General features: G+C 53.8%; 5 protein-coding genes across 5 annotated transcripts; 3 read left to right on the forward strand and 2 right to left on the reverse strand.

The window, feature by feature from the left end:
* Positions 1–1,014: 1,014 nt before the first annotated feature.
* Positions 1,015–4,599, forward strand: M431DRAFT_135236 (hypothetical protein). Its single transcript, XM_024912528.1, has 4 exons — positions 1,015–1,335; positions 1,422–1,554; positions 1,692–2,727; positions 2,789–4,599. The coding sequence occupies exons 2-4, from the start codon at positions 1,432–1,434 to the stop codon at positions 4,318–4,320; spliced, it is 2,691 nt and encodes an 896-aa protein (XP_024779308.1). The 5' UTR covers positions 1,015–1,335; positions 1,422–1,431; the 3' UTR covers positions 4,321–4,599.
* A 671-nt stretch (positions 4,600–5,270) lies between these two features.
* M431DRAFT_107993 (hypothetical protein) lies at positions 5,271–9,539 on the forward strand (the record flags this gene model as incomplete). Its single annotated transcript, XM_024911661.1, has 3 exons — positions 5,271–7,106; positions 8,514–8,947; positions 9,049–9,539. Exons 1-3 carry the CDS (start codon positions 5,737–5,739, stop codon positions 9,537–9,539), a joined length of 2,295 nt encoding a protein of 764 aa, XP_024779309.1. The 5' UTR covers positions 5,271–5,736.
* A 616-nt stretch (positions 9,540–10,155) lies between these two features.
* On the forward strand, positions 10,156–12,110 carry M431DRAFT_478685 (hypothetical protein; the record flags this gene model as incomplete). Its single annotated transcript, XM_024915699.1, has 7 exons — positions 10,156–10,163; positions 10,236–10,276; positions 10,441–10,607; positions 10,701–10,883; positions 10,951–11,244; positions 11,321–11,785; positions 11,880–12,110. 7 exons carry the CDS (start codon positions 10,156–10,158, stop codon positions 12,108–12,110), a joined length of 1,389 nt encoding a protein of 462 aa, XP_024779310.1.
* A 354-nt stretch (positions 12,111–12,464) lies between these two features.
* Positions 12,465–13,511, reverse strand: M431DRAFT_75733 (hypothetical protein; the record flags this gene model as incomplete). Its single annotated transcript, XM_024922383.1, has 1 exon — positions 12,465–13,511. The coding sequence occupies one exon, from the start codon at positions 13,509–13,511 to the stop codon at positions 12,465–12,467; it is 1,047 nt and encodes a 348-aa protein (XP_024779311.1).
* A 1,348-nt stretch (positions 13,512–14,859) lies between these two features.
* M431DRAFT_491245 (hypothetical protein) lies at positions 14,860–15,596 on the reverse strand (the record flags this gene model as incomplete). Its single annotated transcript, XM_024916884.1, has 2 exons — positions 14,860–15,318; positions 15,561–15,596. 2 exons carry the CDS (start codon positions 15,594–15,596, stop codon positions 14,860–14,862), a joined length of 495 nt encoding a protein of 164 aa, XP_024779312.1.
* Positions 15,597–17,269: the final 1,673 nt, after the last annotated feature.

The raw sequence follows: 17,269 nt of genomic DNA on the forward strand, positions 1-17,269 counted from the left end.
CAGCCTGGGCTTTTCTTGTGTCCCGTCTCCTCGCCTCATCCGCAGCCAATTGCTTGTGGGAGTGGCGAGCCGTCCAGGCATCCGGAGCCAGCTAAGCTGCAGTGGCAGCGCCATTGGCTCTGGCAGTGACCAACGGCAAGAAGTGATGTTAGCCCCATGATCCGAGAGTTTGACGTCTGGTCTGCTTCCATGAGATTTTGAGTTGCCTGCTATCGGTCTCATTGCCCAGTGGCAGCCTGCGTAGTCTGTACATAGCATAGCTCGGGGCTTGGGAATGGATGGGCCGAGGATACCGTAGGCTGAAGCCGTCTTTGTCTCTGGCGACACCAACGTTACCCAAAGTTTACAGCAAATGACAGCCACTGGATTTGATTTTTGATTTTGATTTTGATACCAGTACTAGAGAGGTCAAAGGATGCGAGGCCCTCCGAGGCGGCACACATGTGATGCAGCGCTCTGAGACAGGACAGGCATCATTTCATCTTTTGGCCACCCGGCTGCTCTTCTTCTTCCTGGCGTTATCGTGCATCGTGCAATCTGCGCTTGACCGCCTTGGTGCTGTAATTCCTTCGCCCCATGTCGCCATTGGCCGCCATGAGTCCACCTCTTGTAGTCCCCCAGCTCGGGGTAGGGTAGGGATTCATTCCGCCATTGAACCCTCCAGGGCGCATACAGTAAATCCAGGTGCGTAATGCACCGTGTGTCCGCTGCAGCTTACGCGCCGACCTTCTCCGCACTTGTCGTTGCCCGCACTGTGACGTCCTGGAGCTAGTCACATCCACTGACACGGCCCACTGAGCACCCGCTGCATCAGCGCTCAGTGCTGCTGCACCTCAGATGCTTGCGGGTACTGTACCCACTACCGTCGCGGTACCTGAGCGCTCAATGGCCGCCAAGCTGGCTGAGTGCTCCGTTCGCTGTGCTCTTCGCCGTGGCTCGCCGTGGTCCCACCGCTAAAGTTCAAATCAATGTTGCCTCATCGCCTCCCTGTCGGTGTGCCAGTGCCAGAGCCGGGTCTGCGTCACTGCACAGTCATGTAGCCGCAAAGTACCTATCTCAAGTATCTGGTACTTGCGTTAAACTCTCCAGTTTCCGGCTCGCCTACCCCAGTCAGCCTGGCGTCTGGAGCTTCTGCTTCTCTCCCAACCACGCAATCGTCATCTCTCCTCTTCCTTCTCTCTTCTTCAACCAACTCCCATTTCCTTCTCCACACAAAAAGCATCACATCGCCTCACACTGCCTCAAATATTGCCATCTGTCCTTTATCGCCCGTGTTTATATACCAGAGCCGCCAGCTCTCGATAGCATCCATCAACGGGGGAAAGTTGTTATCGCGTGAGTCGCCTCTCCCGGTCGCCCACCGCTTCGTCACCGTCCTAATTGTGTTGCATCTTGCTAACACAGCATCGTCACCACGACAGGCTGCCCATCATGGCTTCTGCCCCCCAGCTTGTTCCGGAGACCATGGTCACCCTCAAGGTGACCTTCGAGAATACCACTCGCCGCGTCAAGATGCCGCTGCGCGACATGGTGCCTAATATTCTCGAAGCCAACGTACGTGCCCATCAATCTTTCATCGTTTATTCTTCCCCAATCATCGTAATTTTTTCGACAACGCAACCATGCCATGCATTGGGTGCCTCATTTGAATCTCGCGGAGATATTTGATAAATGTTGACACTTCTGTTCAGATCCGACACTTCCTCCACATCCCACTTGAGACCCAGGTCGTCATCGAACGCTACTCCGACTCTGCCAGCGCCTTTGTTGTTCTCGACTCTAGTAACGCGCCGGTCTACAAGCAACTGTATAGAGCCGCCAAAGCCAAGTCAAAGTTGAAACTGCGCGTGTTTGTTCCCGAGCTGCAGCCAAAGACTACGCCAAAGCCGGTCACAGTGGAGGACGAACCCGAGGCGTCCGTAGCAGAGACCTACGAGTCTACCGAAAAGATTACTCCTACCGAGAGCGAGGAATCATCGTCAACGGCCGAACCTGCCACAGAGATGTCGGTGCCTTCTGCGGCCCCGTCTTCAATCACCTTGCTCTCCGGAGTTGAATTGCCCCTACGAACCTCTTCTTCTATCCAGCTCGGTACACCTGAGGTGACCAAGGTGGAGGAGGAGACTGAGGCTACTACTCAGAAGCTACCCGCAAACTTCGCTCAGTCTGCTCCCTTCGACCCCCAGTCAATATACTCATCGTTTGAGGACTACTGTGCTCCCGCCGTGCAGTCACACCATGTCATTGCTCCCGCCCCATTCGCCGTCTGCTGCAACAACTGTGAAAAGACTGTTTCAGACGTGCACTATCACTGCCAGACCTGCGATGACGGCGACTTCGACCTCTGCCAGGCTTGCGTTGACCAGGCCGTCAGTTGCTATGACGACAACCACTGGCTCATTAAGCGGACCATGATTGACGGCCAGCTCATCGCCAGCAGCACCGAAAGAATTGAGCCCAAGGCTCAAGCCAAGAAGCAGACCGAGAGCCCCGTTCAGGAGGCCTCTATTATCCCATCAATTGAGAACGTCGAGAAGGAAGAGAAGGAGATTCTCAAGATTTCCCGCCCTGAGAAGACCTCGGAGCAACCCGCTCTCCAGGCGTCGCCGGATGCCATGAATGATCTTCCCTTCTTCGTTCCTATTCACCCTTCGTTTGTGGGCGCCCCTCCAATTCCTAGGTGGTCCTGCATGGGCACCATGCGAACATGCAACTGCTGTGTCCAAGGTATGTTTGAACACATCTCCTTACATTCATGAAATATGCCAAACTAATCAATGATTTACAGAACTTCCCGAATGGGAGTTCCTCCACTGCACATCTTGTGAGGACTTTGACCTCTGCCAAGCATGCTTCGGCAAGGATGCCCATGGCCACCACCCCAAGCATGCCTTTGTTCCCGCTGTTGCAGGCACCAAGATGCCAGATCACATTACTGTGAAGATGGGCGCTGGCCGTAACCAGGCGCACCACGCCATCTGTGACGGCTGTGACAAGTACATCACTGGAGTCCGCCACAAGTGCCTCGACTGCCCAGACTGGGACTACTGCGCCGACTGCATTCCCAATGCTGCGTTTGTCCATGCCAACCACCGCTTCGCGCCCATCTATGAGCCTCTGGCAGACCTCCATGCCTGTGCGGCTACTCAGCCAGTGCACATGGGTATCTGCTGTGATGGCCCCCTGTGCTCCAACACCCAAGGCTATCCTACCTACATTAGAGGCGTGCGCTACAAGTGCGCAGTCTGCCACGACCTTGATTTCTGCGCAAGCTGCGAGGCCAACCCTGCCAATGACCACAACAAGACCCACCCTCTCATCAAGTTCAAGACTCCTGTTCGCCACGTCAGCGTTACCACCACTGGCGAGCACCAGGATGGAAAGCGCATGCCTCCTATGGGTGACCGCGCCAAGAATGCCTCCAAGCCTTCCGAGGTTCCGACCTTGAGCCCTATCCAGGCCGTCATTCCCGAGCCAACCGTGGTTGATGCTAAGCCTGAGGAGCCTGAGACTGAAGAAGTCGAGGTCAAGCAAGAGCCTGAGGCTGAGACCAAGGAGGTCGAGATCAAGGAGGAGCCTACCCCTGAGATCAATGAGGAGGTTGAGGAGGAAAAGGCTGCTGAGCCCGTCCCATCAGTCAATGAGCACGATCTCCGTGCCGTCTTCATTCGCGACTCCGTCTCTGATGGCACAATCATGCCGCCCAACCACGTCTTTGAGCAGACATGGGTCCTTCGCAACGAGGGTACCGCTACCTGGCCTGCTGGATGCTCCGTCAAGTTTGTTGGCGGCGACTACATGGGTCACGTTGACTCTGCCCACCCTGCTGGTATCTCAGAGCTTGTGTCTGCATCAGAGTCGACAGTCTGCTACGCCCCGCTTGCCCCCGGCAGCGAGTTCCCCTTCACCGTGTTGCTCCGCACTCCCGCTCGCGCTGGCCAGATCATCTCTTACTGGCGTTTGACTACGCCCGAGGGATTCAAGTTCGGCCACCGCCTCTGGTGCGACGTCAGTGTGCGCATGCCGCCTGCTGAGGTCCTACCGGCGACCACGGTTGAGGAGCCCAAGAAGGAAGAAGATGCCCAGACCGGTAGCGTCATGATCTTCCCCAAGCTTGACAAGGAGTCACCTCACTCTAGCATGCACGCAGAGATGCCGGCCGAGTCCGTCTCTGGGGCCCCCGAGACCGATGCTCAGACTGAGGAGTACGAGTGGGATGGATCCGACGACGGCTTCATGACCGACGAAGAGTATGACATCTTGGATGCCTCTGATGAAGAATATCTGGAGGATCGCGAGAACAAGAAGCTGAGGAAGTAGGGGATGTGTCTTTTATGAGCAAGAAATTTTGTATCGGAATCTGGGATCTTTGGCGTGCATTTCTTTTCCTTCTTCCCTACCAAACGGGCCACAGTACTGTACTTTTCTCCATCCCCTCTTAACTTTGGGATTCTTTTTCGCTGGCAGTCACCATGGCCTGAGCTCTACTGTCGGCCTGCGGGACGAGTCTGGCACCACTCTCGTTTGATTTCCATCTAGTAATTGTAGGATTTGATTAGGAATAGGACGCTATTATTGACTGTTATTATTAACTACCAGTATTGGTTTACTTTCTTTTCTTTTTCCTTGCTTTAATTTTTCCTCCTTTCTTTTTTTTTTTTTCCCTTTTTTCGTTAACTTTTTTCCTTGGCCTCCGCTCCCACGCCCTCTCGTGATGTGTGATGTGAGGTCGCCCTTGTTAGGCGTCTTTGCCTGTTTTTTTCTTTTTTCACAGCTGGGTGGGTGGTGCTCGGTACGGGGTACCAAATGAGTACTTGTGATCCGTCTTCGCAGTCGGGCGGCGTGATTGGCTGGAGCCGCGACGTGTGAGTGCAAGAAAATTCTGACATGGTGACGTTAATGGGCAAAGGCACGCCCGGGAGCTGCAGCAGCGATGGTGTGCTGCCTTGGTTGCTTGGTAGCGCCGCGGTAGCAGTGACCTCAGCCGCGGCAGTCACCAGATCACCTGCGTGCAGCAGCAGCCATCAACTGACAGCTGGAGCCGCCGGCTTACCTAAGGTAAGTTGTTACAGTAAGGCCCTCGCCTCCTCCGGGTGTCCTGCTTTGCCTGCCTCTGGTTTCTTTTCGCCTCAGGCAGAACCTCACATAACTTGGCATAACCTGGAGCGAAGAGGGGCGCAGAAAAGCGGGTCCCATAAACCTGCTCCCTCATCCCTGTACGTGCCCGCTATCTATAACCTAAGGTATAACCCCTTGCCGGCCGCGCTGCTCGTCCCTCGTTTTTTCCCTCTCTCTGCGCAGGTGCCGCCAAAACAAGCTGCGGGCCATTTCTCGACTCGACTTTTCAAACACCGTCGCGGGTTGTCGTGTCAACTCTCAGCAACGGCCAGGGCTGGATGCCACCAACTTGCATCAGCGCTGCATCGCGACGACCGTTGACGAGCCCCTGATTTTATTTGCTCGTTTGCCGCACTCTCTCTTTTCTTGCGGTGAATCGCTTTGTGCTCGCTGCGAGTGCTTGGCTTTGACGGCGTGTTATTTTTTTTTTCTTTTTTTTTTTTCGCCTCCCACTTCTGCCTCTGTGGACTCCCGCTTTTGTCCCCTAGGCCGTTTTCATCCACCTACCCTGACGCGACACAGCACATATATCACCATCGCGCCTCGTCGCTAACTACTCCACCTTGTCCTCTTTTTCCCATCTCCCCTCCTCTCTATCATCTCTCTATTGTCGCCGCCATGGTGACCTTCGCCCTCCCCGGCGAATATGACGGCGCGGATGTTGCCAACGGCACTCCCAAGTCACGTCCTCCTCTGCCCTTTGCGAAGCGCACTTACGTCGCGACGCCCTATGCCAACAAGCGCCTGTCAACGTCTGCGGCTTCGTCGCGCAAGCTGCTGATTACGCGCGATGAGACGATGAACCAGGACCCTGTGTCCTCGTCACGCAACAATCTCTTCAGAGCAACAGCCGTCGAGAGCCCTCCGACAAGCACCACCTTCTCTTTCACCAATCTCCCCCAGAGCACGATGAAGAAGGTTTTTGCTCCTGGCGTGACGCCCATGTCAAATCGCGTGTATCGCGAGAACACTGCTCGCGCGACGCCGCGCGGTTTGGCTGCTAACTCGTCAGACAAGGAGCTGTTCAACATGCGAATCTCATCGCCTCCTCCAGAGCTGACTGGCGAGGTCCTGGCGAACAAGGTTCCAAAGGACTGGAATTCTAAGGGATCCATCTACGCCGATCAGTTCTTGGCTCATCTCTGCCCTCCCAACCTCGACGACGAGCAGCGTCGCCAGTTCTTCTGCATTCTCGATCTACGTCGACTGAAATATGCCGCCAACGAGATCTTCACCAAGAAGAGCTGGAAGCTCAACATCATGAACTTTGCCAAGGAGTTCGAAAAGAGTCGGTCTATCATCCTGCTCCGATATGGACTTTACGAGTTCCAGAGCGTCAAGCCATCAAAGGAAGTTCTCAAGAGATGGCGACGAGAGCATGGCTTGCCCGATCCCGTGGAAGAGGCAGACGAGGAGGCTGCCGAGGCTCTGGACGGGACGCCAAGCAAGCCAGCGACTGCAAAGAAGCGCAAGGCTGATGACAACTTGTCAAAGGAGACTGTTGATGCTACTGAGAATGTGGCCTCGGCGGTTAAGCGAAGGGCTACCGTCAGAGATGAAGAAGACGAGCCTACGGCCGCTACCCCAGCTCCTATGAAGAACAAGAGAAAAGCCACCATCACCGAAGAGTCACCCGCCAAGCTGCAAAAGACGCCTTCTTCTTCGGCCAAGTCGCTCTTTGAGAAGATTGCCAACAAGCCGGCTGCAAGCCCTGTCCCCGTCAAGGCAGCTGAGAAGAATGCCGCCAACGGCAGACTCTCTCGCTCAGTTTTTACTAGCCTGAAGCCCCCGGCCAACGGCGTCAGCAACGGCAACATCTTTGGCTACCTTTCCGATGCCAGCTCTGCCAAGAACAGCGGAATCGAGGCTGATGCTGAGAGCGAAAGCGAGTCTGACAATGACGAAGAAGTCGAAGAAAGCCAGGAAGCCGGTCAGAGCGACGAACCTAGCGGTGCTAGTGACGCTTCGCCTCAAGTTGGATCCAACCTGTTCAACACTAAGCCATCAACCGCCTTTGGCACTGGTGTCTCTAGTGCTGCAGGTACCCGCGAGAGCACTCCGGGACGCAGCCTGTTCGAGCGCATTACCAAGGGCCAAAATGGACAGCCCATTCGGGCTGATGAGAATGCAGAGGAGGTCATCCCCAAGGCCCCAGCATCATCCTTAAATCAGACCTGGAATCCTACCAGCACTCCCCTCAAGTTTGCCCCTCCTGCTGCTCCTTCTACTTCTCAGAACGGCTCGCTCTTCGGCAAACCAACTTCTGCTCTCGCTGGCTCCATCTTCGCACCCAAGAGCACCGCACCATCCAACATCTTCGGTGTATCTAAGCAAGACCAAAGCTCCAAGGCCAACACTCCTCTTTCAGAGACTGACGTGACTGGCGGAGAGTCTGATAAGGAAAACGACTCCCAGCCTGCCAAGAAGCTGTTTTCTGAACCCAAGGTGGCTGCCCTACCCAACACCACCGCCCCGTCCCTGTTTGGTTTCAAGCCCGCTGCGGCCGAGCCCGCCAAAGTGAGCGAGCCTGCCAAACCCGCAGCTACCACTACCAGCCTCTTTGGCGCCATTGGGAGCTCTGATGCAACCTCCAAGCTGTTTGGTGATGTCAAGACATCAATCCCTTCGGCGCCTACCTCCGCTCTCTTTGCTCCCAAGAAGGAGAGTGAGAAGCCCAAGAGCAACGGCCTGTTTGATACCTCTGACGCAAATGCGGCTCCCCTGACCGGCGCATCTGCAGCTCTCTTCGGCATTAAGCCAGCAGAGACGCCTGCTCCCGCTGCCGCTCCGGCCCCCGCTACCAGCCTCTTTGGCACTGCGTCTTCAGCTCCTGCAACTACTGTTCCCGCGGTTTCGACCAGCTTGTTTGGTACTGCAGCCCCTGCATCTACATCAACCAACCTGTTTGGATCCGCCAATTCCAGTTTCACTTCTGAGCCTGACCAGTCAACGCCCGCTCCCACTACCACCAACTTGTTCGGTGCTGCTTCGTCGGCTCCAACAACTTCCCTTTTCGGCGCCTCAAGCTCTGTGGCGTCTAAGAAGGATCCTTCCCCCTCTGCCACAACCCAACCCGCGTCCGCGCCTCTGTTCAGCTTTGGCACATCCGCAGGCCCCAAACCCACTGAAACCTCTCAGGCCGCTGCCAAGTCTCTGTTCGGCGCTCCCAAGTCCCCTCCCGCTGCATCTTCCAGCTTGTTTGCTGGAAGTCCGATGAAGCAGGATGCGGCGTCGCCGGCTAAGAAGCAGTTTGGTCTCGGCACTGATACTTCGGCCCCTCCTCCGGTGTTCAGCTTCGGCTCAACTGGCGCAAGCTCAGGTTCATCAAACCTGTTTGGTAACCCTGCGCCTTCTGCGCCTACTCCGGCTCCTCTCTTTGGCGCCACTCCTTCAAGTGCCCAATCGGGATCTAGAGACAGCAACAGTGGCAGCTTCAACTTCAACTTTGGATCTGGAGCAGCAGCACCCGCGTCCACGGGCGGCTTCAACAACCCTTTCTCTGGCAACACTGGGGGAGCCCCGGCTCCGGCATCAGCTCCTGCGCCCGTGTTCTCCTTTGGTTCTTCCGCTCAGCCAGGAGGAGGATCTGGTAGCTCTGGAAGCTCTGGAATGTTCCAGTTTGGCAACGGCACCGGAAGTCAGCCCTCTCAAGCATCAACGCCTTTGTTTGGCGGCGCCTCGGCCACGACTCCCAGCGTGCCGTCTTTCACTGCCACGGGGCCTTCAAGTCAACCGCCGACTTCCATGTTCTCCTTTGGAGCAAGCAGCCAGCCTTCCTCCGGGTTCAACCTCGCGCCGCCAGCCGGTGGATCCTCGACCACCGGGACAAGTAAGTCACCTTTTCCGAACCGGAAAATCGCCCCGCTAAAGCGTCGGGTCTAGACTCTCCATTCAACCTCGGGGGAGGCTCTAGCTTGGCAACCACACCAGCTGGCGGGACGCCGGAACCTTCGGCCCAACTGAAGACGAACACCAGCGCTGCTGAAAACAACGACGAGGAGGGCGAGAAGCATGAGCAGATCAGCCTGACAGAAGGCGTTGAGACGGATGAAGAAGTCCTACACGAGGTTCGCGCAAAGGTGCTGAAGTTTGTCCCTGCCGGGGAAGCGTCAGAGAGTGAGGAGAAGAAGTCCAAGAGTCCCTGGGCTACCAAGGGTGTTGGGTCCCTGCGCCTGTTGAAGCACAAGGAAACCAACAATGTACGTCTGCTCTTGCGAGCAGAGCCCAGAGGCAACGTCGCGATGAACCGCTCTGTACTGCCAGATTTATCGTACAAGGCGGATGAAAAGTATGTGAAAATGACTACGTCGAATGACACGGGTGACGGCCTCGAGACCTGGATGATCCAGGTGAAGACAAAAGACATGGCCAAGGCGTTGGCTGAATCGTTGGAGACGCACAAGGCGTTAAATAAGAAATAATGTGGAGGAGCATCATGTATTTTACGACTGGGCTGTTAATTAAGAAACGGAGGGGTGGGGGAGCTCGTGGGGTTTGTCCTTTTTAGCATTGCGGGCGTTAGAAAGCATTAAAGCTGGATGCAGTTTGGTTTTGATTTTTCGGCTGGGTTCTGTGAAAGAATGAAGCTCTATATATCCCACGGAGCAATCAAGCCTTTTGATTGTCATGATTTCCCTCTGCCCCCTTATCACCATCATGGTTCTGTAATAACATTTCTGTACTTTAATTGGGGGTGCTGCTGTGCTGGTTGGAGAGGTGAAGAGGCTTCTGTAGAAGAATTACCAAAAGTCAAGCGTTTGCAATGCAACAATTATTTGAATAGCTGTGAGGATCTTTTATGATGAAGTATTTGTTTTGTATTATAATTGATGTAAATGCTTCATTTTGAAGTTGTAGAGTCCCGTGTAGAACAAGCTCTCTCTCGTCCGTGGGGGCGGGGAGTCGCTATCGATAGCGGTACTTGTAGCGCTGCCAAATGCGCGTGGCGCGTCTGCAGCTCACTGGCTCTGTATAACCGCAACTAAACCTCCTACACCACAGCTCCCGTCGAGAGCTTGCAGCCCAACGCCAACAGCGATGCCACGGTACGACTTTTCGAATGCCCCGGGAGAAAATATGTTGATTGATGGACTGTGCTGACCTGTTTCTCCTCTTAGCGAGATCATCACCATCCAAGCTGGACAATGCGGCAACAGCAGTGAGTGTCATGCGCCTTCTGCCTCCCTCCTTTCGCTTGTTTGTTTACCGTATCGCGGGATCTATTTTTGGAGGGAATACAACGGGGAGGCTTTTGGGAGTTGTTTGTTGATGTTTACTTTTTACTGACCGGTGGGGGGGTTTTACTCCCTTTCTCTTGTATAGTTGGAAGTCAGTTCTGGCAGCAGCTTTGCCAGGAGCATGGAATTAGCCAGGATGGCAACCTGGAGGACTTTGCGACGGAGGGCGGCGATCGCAAGGACGTGTTTTACTACCAGAGCGACGATACGCGATATATCCCTAGGGCGATTCTGATTGATTTGGAACCCCGAGTATGTTTGCCCTGTCCCCTTCTCTATCTCTTCGCGATACGTCAATACTGGGAAGGGAGCAAGAGTGCTAATATGTGTTGGTTTTGTTTGTAGGTGTTGAACAGCATCCAGACGGGCCCGTACCGAAACATTTACAACCCGGAAAACTTTTACGTGGGGAAGAATGGAATGGGCGCGGCGAATAACTGGGGTGATGGATATCAGAGCGGTGAGGCGGTTTATGAGGATGTCATGGAGATGATTGACCGAGAGGCCGATGGCAGTGATTCGCTGGAGGTAAGAACATCTTTGGCCGTCCCCAGTCATTCATCGTATGCTAACTGGAACGGTATGATCTATACAGGGCTTCATGATGCTGCACTCGATTGCCGGAGGTACTGGCTCAGGTCTAGGGTCGTTCCTCCTTGAGCGGCTCAACGATCGGTTTCCCAAGAAAATTATACAGACATACTCCGTCTTTCCCAACACAACAAATGCCCCGGATGTTGTGGTGCACCCTTACAACAGCATTCTGTCCATGCGGAGGCTGACGCAGAACGCCGACTCGGTTGTTGTCCTTGACAACGGTGCGCTGTCACACATCGCAGCAGATAGACTGCACGTTCAAGAGCCTTCGTTTCAGCAGACAAACCAGCTGGTGAGTAGCGGCAATATGGATGATACTCTACTCATTTTACAGAGGATGAATGGCTAAACGATGTGGCTAAATATAGGTCGCAACTGTCATGTCTGCCAGTACTACTACTCTCCGTTACCCTGGGTACATGCACAACGATCTTGTTAGCATTTTGGCCTCGTTGATACCGACGCCGCGATGCCACTTCCTTATGACGGCCTACACACCATTCACCGGTGACCAGGTTGAGCAGGCCAAGACAGTCCGCAAGACGACGGTTCTAGACGTGATGAGGCGACTGCTACAGCCAAAGAACCGCATGGTGTCAACGGTGCCGGGCAAGAAGAGCTGTTACATTTCCATCTTGAACGTTATTCAGGGAGAGGTTGATCCGACAGATGTGCACAAGAGTTTGCTGCGTATCAGGGAGCGAAAGCTGGCCACATTCATCCCGTGGGGACCTGCCAGTATCCAGGTGGCGCTGACAAAGAGGAGTCCATATATGCCCATGAGCCATCGCGTGAGCGGGTTGATGCTGGCAAACCACACGAGCATTGCTACGGTTCGTCACTCTAGATATTGTCCCCTTTGCTATCTCCCCCCTTTTTGTCTGCTTCTAGAAACTTTCTCACGGTTACTGACGAATGATGGTTTAGCTCTTCAAGAGAATATTAAAACAATATGACGGCATGCGCAAGCGCAATGCCTTTATTGAGGGTTACAAGAAGACGGCGCCCTTTTCAGAAAACCTAGACGAGTTCGACGAGGCAAGGCAAGTAGTATCTGACCTGATACAGGAGTACGAGGCCGCAGAGGACGCAGACTACTTGAACCCGGACAACGGCGAAAAGGCCACGTCTGCCGAGACGGATAGGCGAATGGCATGAGGTGGAAACAGGCGCTTGGTTTTCGCGCCATATCATGATACGCAAACGGGAACTGTGTGCGCTGGATAGAGCGGACGGTTTCAAAGACCCCGACTGATATGACAAACAAATGCTGGAAGAATTGGAGCGGCCGGCGTTTAAGGCAAGGAAATGCATTGCGATATATCACTGTTTTTCTTCTTTCTGTTTTTGTTTTTTATCAGAGTAGCCAGCTGGCCAAGGCAAAATCTAAGCAAAGTTGGCATATTTTGGGATCCGTTTTGAGTATGATGCTTTTTTTCTCGTCATTAACGTCGTTAAGTCCAATCCAATCCTTATTTTATATCCTTTCCAAAGCCCCTTTTTTCTTCCTATTTACAGCGCCAACGCCTTGGTAGCCATCTCCATGGCACCCTCAAACGTCTTGTTACCGCCAATGAAGCCCGCAGCATGAACAAACACACAGCCGTCAACGCCCGCCACGCCGTCGAGCTCAGCGTCGCGGAAACCTCGCCAGGCCTCGGGCAGGGGCTTCCTGCTGGTGAAGCTGTCCTGGGTCTCAGGAACACACTGGATGCGCCACTTTGCGCCGGGCTGGGTGCTCTCCGCGTAGAGGACGTAGAGGACCGAGGGGTTGCCCTCGCCCTCGAGGCTGTAGAGGTGCTCCTTCCAGGGGACGCTCTGGCCCTCGAGGACGAGGATGCGGCCCTGGGGGTCGTGCTTGGTGCGCTGGTCGAAGGCGGCCTGGACGATGGAGCGGGCGGGCAGCCAGGCGTTTGTCATGAAGTCGAGGGTGCGCTCGAACTCGTCGCCGATGCGGGCGCTGGCCTTGAGGAAGAGGTCGTCCTCGGCTTGTTGGGCGGCTTGGGGGTCGGAGGGCTTGGGGTCGTTCCAGGCGGGGTTGAGGCGGCCGACCATTGCGCCGAGGGTGAAGCCGCCGGAGGAGAAGCGCTGCTCGATGCCCGCTGCGGCGAGGGCGTCTCTGTCGTAGCGCGAGATGCCGTTGTCGTGAGCATCGACGGCCTCGATGAAGTTTTCGTAAATCTTGTTGTACAGCAAATCAACGTCCGGAGCAGCCTCGTCCTCGGTCTTAAGCTTCTGAGCGATCAACTGTCGTCCAAAGTGCATGTAGACGAGCCCCGCGGACGACAGCTTGGTGTTCTTGCCCGGGAAAGTGGTGTCGAACCCGCGCTGGTGGTGGTCGTAGCGATTCCGCTCAGCGTCATATTCACCACCGACGTCGACGACGGTGTGGCACGTCTCGAGCGTCTTGGGGTCGCGCGTGCGCACGAGGGCGCTGTCGCGGTACGAGGGGAGCATGCGCAGCATGTGCACGGCGAGGGCCTCGTCGGCGTGGAAGTGGCCGTTGTGCGTGCCGACGAGGACGTCCGTCTTGAGTCTCTTGGGAGCGGATTCGGCCATTGTAGTGAGTAGGCGGCGGAACATAGACCTATGGAGGGATAATCTGGGGGGGAATGTTTGGGAGAAGAGGGAAGGAAAATGCCCTGGGCTTTGGAGATGATATGGTTTTTGGGCTAAAATTTTGGGAGGGAGAGAGGCGAGGCTGTGAGGGATTGGACCAATTGGGGGAGGGCATCCCCGCTGTGGGACCCCGCTGAGGAGACGAGGCTGCCCCTCTATTGCAGTTTGGTGGTGGTGATATGTTCTCCATCCATACTATTGTGATTACTCTAGTTGGTGCTGTATTTGTCGGATTGTGCCTCATGTTTCTCCTGGCTGTCACGTCTTAGATATTTACAGCATTTTTGAATTATATTTTCGAATTAGTTACGTTTATATGCGGCGCCAGCAGCTCTTCCTTATTTGCCCAATCTGCAACACAGCTGGCGAATTATCCATAGCGGCATTCAGTCCCCATCGAGTCAATGGCAGTGTTACTCCATATCAACACACAGCAGACACACAAATAATCTGAATAGGTACCTAGTATGTAATACGCACAGGTATGTGTAGGAGGTACGTGAATATCAAGTACATAAAACTATCGGCGATTGGAAACAATCTAGCAACAGTTCAACTACCCCATCTCGGACTCGCAAAGCAATGCAAGCACAAACAAAAATTGGAGTAGGTAGACAAGATAAGTGAAGAGAAAAATCGTCAAAGAATAAAAAGTCCCAAAAGAAGAAGAGAGATCACACAACATACACCAGTCTCTCGCCTCTCTCCTTGCCCATTCTTAAAATCACACAGAAATAAACGCAAAGCACCATGAAGAGGAACAAGGAAAAAGAACAGGTCCAAGACATGGCTTGTCCATTGGTACTTGAGGGTTAATTGTTCGTTTGTGGGTTTTCTCTTTTTTTTTCTGCGCAAGATTCATGTCGCCCGAGATTTGATAATGAACATTCCCTTCCGCCCAGTCCTAGTAAACGCCAATAATAAATCAGAAGGAAGAAAAAACTGAAGCAAGAAACTAAGGCTCGTCAAACAACAGAATTTTCTCATCCCACTTCCAGTCAATCCTTTCGTCTCAGTCTCTTCCACCTCACCAATCTCTTCTCTCCTCGTAACAAGCATCTTTCGTACATGAAATTTAAGCAAAGCAGGACGAACGAAAACAAGTGTGAAGAGAAAATCTCATTCCATGCATGTTTGATACGGCACATGTCGTCTGTGCCGCCTATCATGCCGCCTTCAAATAGAACTCCCCATAAAAAGTATTCCTTTTGCATCTCATTGCCTCCATACTACAATGTAGTCCCATCACATCGGCGGGTATATGTCGAATCTGGCTATGCATGCGAGGTTATTGCCGAACGGGCATGGCCTCTCCAGCAGCAATGGGTGCTGAAGTCAGTCCGGTGACGACAGGCTTGGCCTCGACGCCCTCGGCTGGCTGGTCCTGGTCCTTCTTCTCGTCACCGCTCAGCGTTACCTGGCCCTCGGCTGACGTCTCTCTGTTCAAGAAGCTGCCCTCCTTGACGGGGCTGCCAGCCTGGATGCCTGGGATCGATCCGCGGTGAGTGTGTCCGGGGGCGTTGGGGCCGCCGTTGGTAGGAGATGTCAGGTGGGGGATGTTCTCGGGGACGGGGTGCTGCGAGCCTACGGCGCCAGCGTCCACGCCGTCGCCCTTGCCGGCCTTGGACATGGCATAGTCGCCCGAGTCGAAGTATTTGCGGTCCTTGAGGTGCTTGGCGAAGTGGTCGGATCGGGAGGGCAGCTTGCCGTAGAGGCGGAAGAGACGCTGCTCATCCGGCGAGAGCGACTAAAGGGCGCAATTTGGCGGGTTAGCATATACGTGGCCTTGAAGAGCGATGCGATCTTGATGCCGAAACATGATTTTCCTTTGCATTGCTCGTGTGACTCAACATGGGGGGCGGTCAAAGTTGCCAGCAGCGTCATGGGCTTCCCATCTGGCCTTTGCCTGGCAATTTACCCCAACGCTGGGCCAAGCGGAGGAGGGGTAAGGGAACGGAACAGCATAGGACAGGCAATGGTGGCTCTCACATTGATGTCGACCTTGTTCTTCTGGTGAGGGTTCATGATCACTCGAGTCAAAGGTCAAACAGAGGTATTCGAATCGACTTTGTCCTCAGACCGCTCGTCGCACTGGCACAAACAAACGAGGGCAGTCCAGCTCTAGGGCCTCGGGAGAAGTCGTCGAGTTTCGTTGTGCGTTAAAGCGTCAAGAGGGGCGGATGCGGGGGAACAAAGGGCCAGTTGAGTCGAGTTGAAGAGGGGAAAAAAAGAAGGAGAAGAGTCAAAAGAGAGAATCGGGAGTTTCGTTGGATAAGAGGAAGAAGAAGGGGGGAAATATTGACGTGAATAAGAAAAATAAAAATAGTCGGTCCCTGAAGGGTCAGGTTAGGTAGTGTCTGCTGCATACACCAAGGCCAAGGTACTGACTGTCACAAGAGGGGACAAGGAACAAGGAGCAGGTGATCCAGTTGATCGATGGGCCTTTGGGCGGCGTTTTGGTTGGCTCGGCAGTGGCTGAAGCAGCTGCAGCTGTAGCTTCAATGCTCCAAAATGCGCTGTGCTGCTACTGCCCAATGCAATACCCGTCCACTTGATTGATCTTCCGTTTCGAGGGTTGATTGATTTGCATTTACAGTGTCGATTCATTTATTCATTTCAATCCCCCTTTTAATTTTTTTACTCGATTTTTTTTTCTCTCCCAAACTATTCATCTACGGGTAGCTTATAACTGGGAATGTGTCACTGCTAGTACCTAAGCTGAGCTACCTACTAAGCTCAGGTACTGCTATGGAACCCAGCTGCATTTGATACCTGCCCAACAGTGGGTTCTTGGCTCCAAAGTGCGGGCTGAATGTTCTCTGCGTGACGGAGCATTGTGCATGAATCTACCTAGCAATTACCTATCTCGTAAGTAGAATGCAATTCGTCGTACTGGTACCTGATAGAGGTGTTGAGAACGGCACTTGTCCGGTAAATGCACTCTTGTTTCATTTCATGCATTGGGAGGCGCCGACGAAGAGGGGTTCGGCGATCAACTCTTAGCATCGACAAGAGACACATGAGGTCAGCGTGTTTAACCGGATACAAGGACAAAGAGACAGAGCTGTTACAGAGCACCATTATGCATCCCGAGACAGCCAATACCTTAGAAGAGACACACACAATCAAGCTGCGATGCCGTCACCACGCACTTCGCCTTCGTTCTGAAACAGATGGGGGTCCTAAAGGAGGGTCATTTGTGCCCACAAGGGTCCTTGTGTCCACTGGATCGGAAGTGTTTAACACTTATCTTACCTCTATCCACTCGGGGACATGTCCATCTCGCAACAACCTAACATAGATGTACTGTAAGGCACACTGGACTGGCCATTGATTAGTTTAAACCGCCTCGTACTGTAGCAGTTGCCTCAGTCATCGGCAAAGTCGTGAGCAAGCTTCGGTGACACTTTGTTTGAATATGACGTAATCAATGGCACGCTCTCCACCTGTCCAGTCACCAAAGCCGAGTGACGTCGTGCCGTTTTATGACGCCGTTCTCGTTCTACATACTGTCACTGTAGAGTGCATGTCGGCTGGAGGCATGCAAGTTGGCTGGTTGTCGCTGTCAATACTTGATACAAATGTTTGATTCTGAGCAACGCACCATAAGTAGGTAGGAATCGATATGAGGTTGGCATAATTCACACTGCCACCATCTTCCACCTTTATCCAAATGTGCCATTTGCTTTCTAGGCCAG

Source organism: Trichoderma harzianum (assembly GCF_003025095.1).
Source record: "Trichoderma harzianum CBS 226.95 unplaced genomic scaffold M431scaffold_2, whole genome shotgun sequence".
Lineage (NCBI taxonomy): Eukaryota > Fungi > Ascomycota > Sordariomycetes > Hypocreales > Hypocreaceae > Trichoderma > Trichoderma harzianum.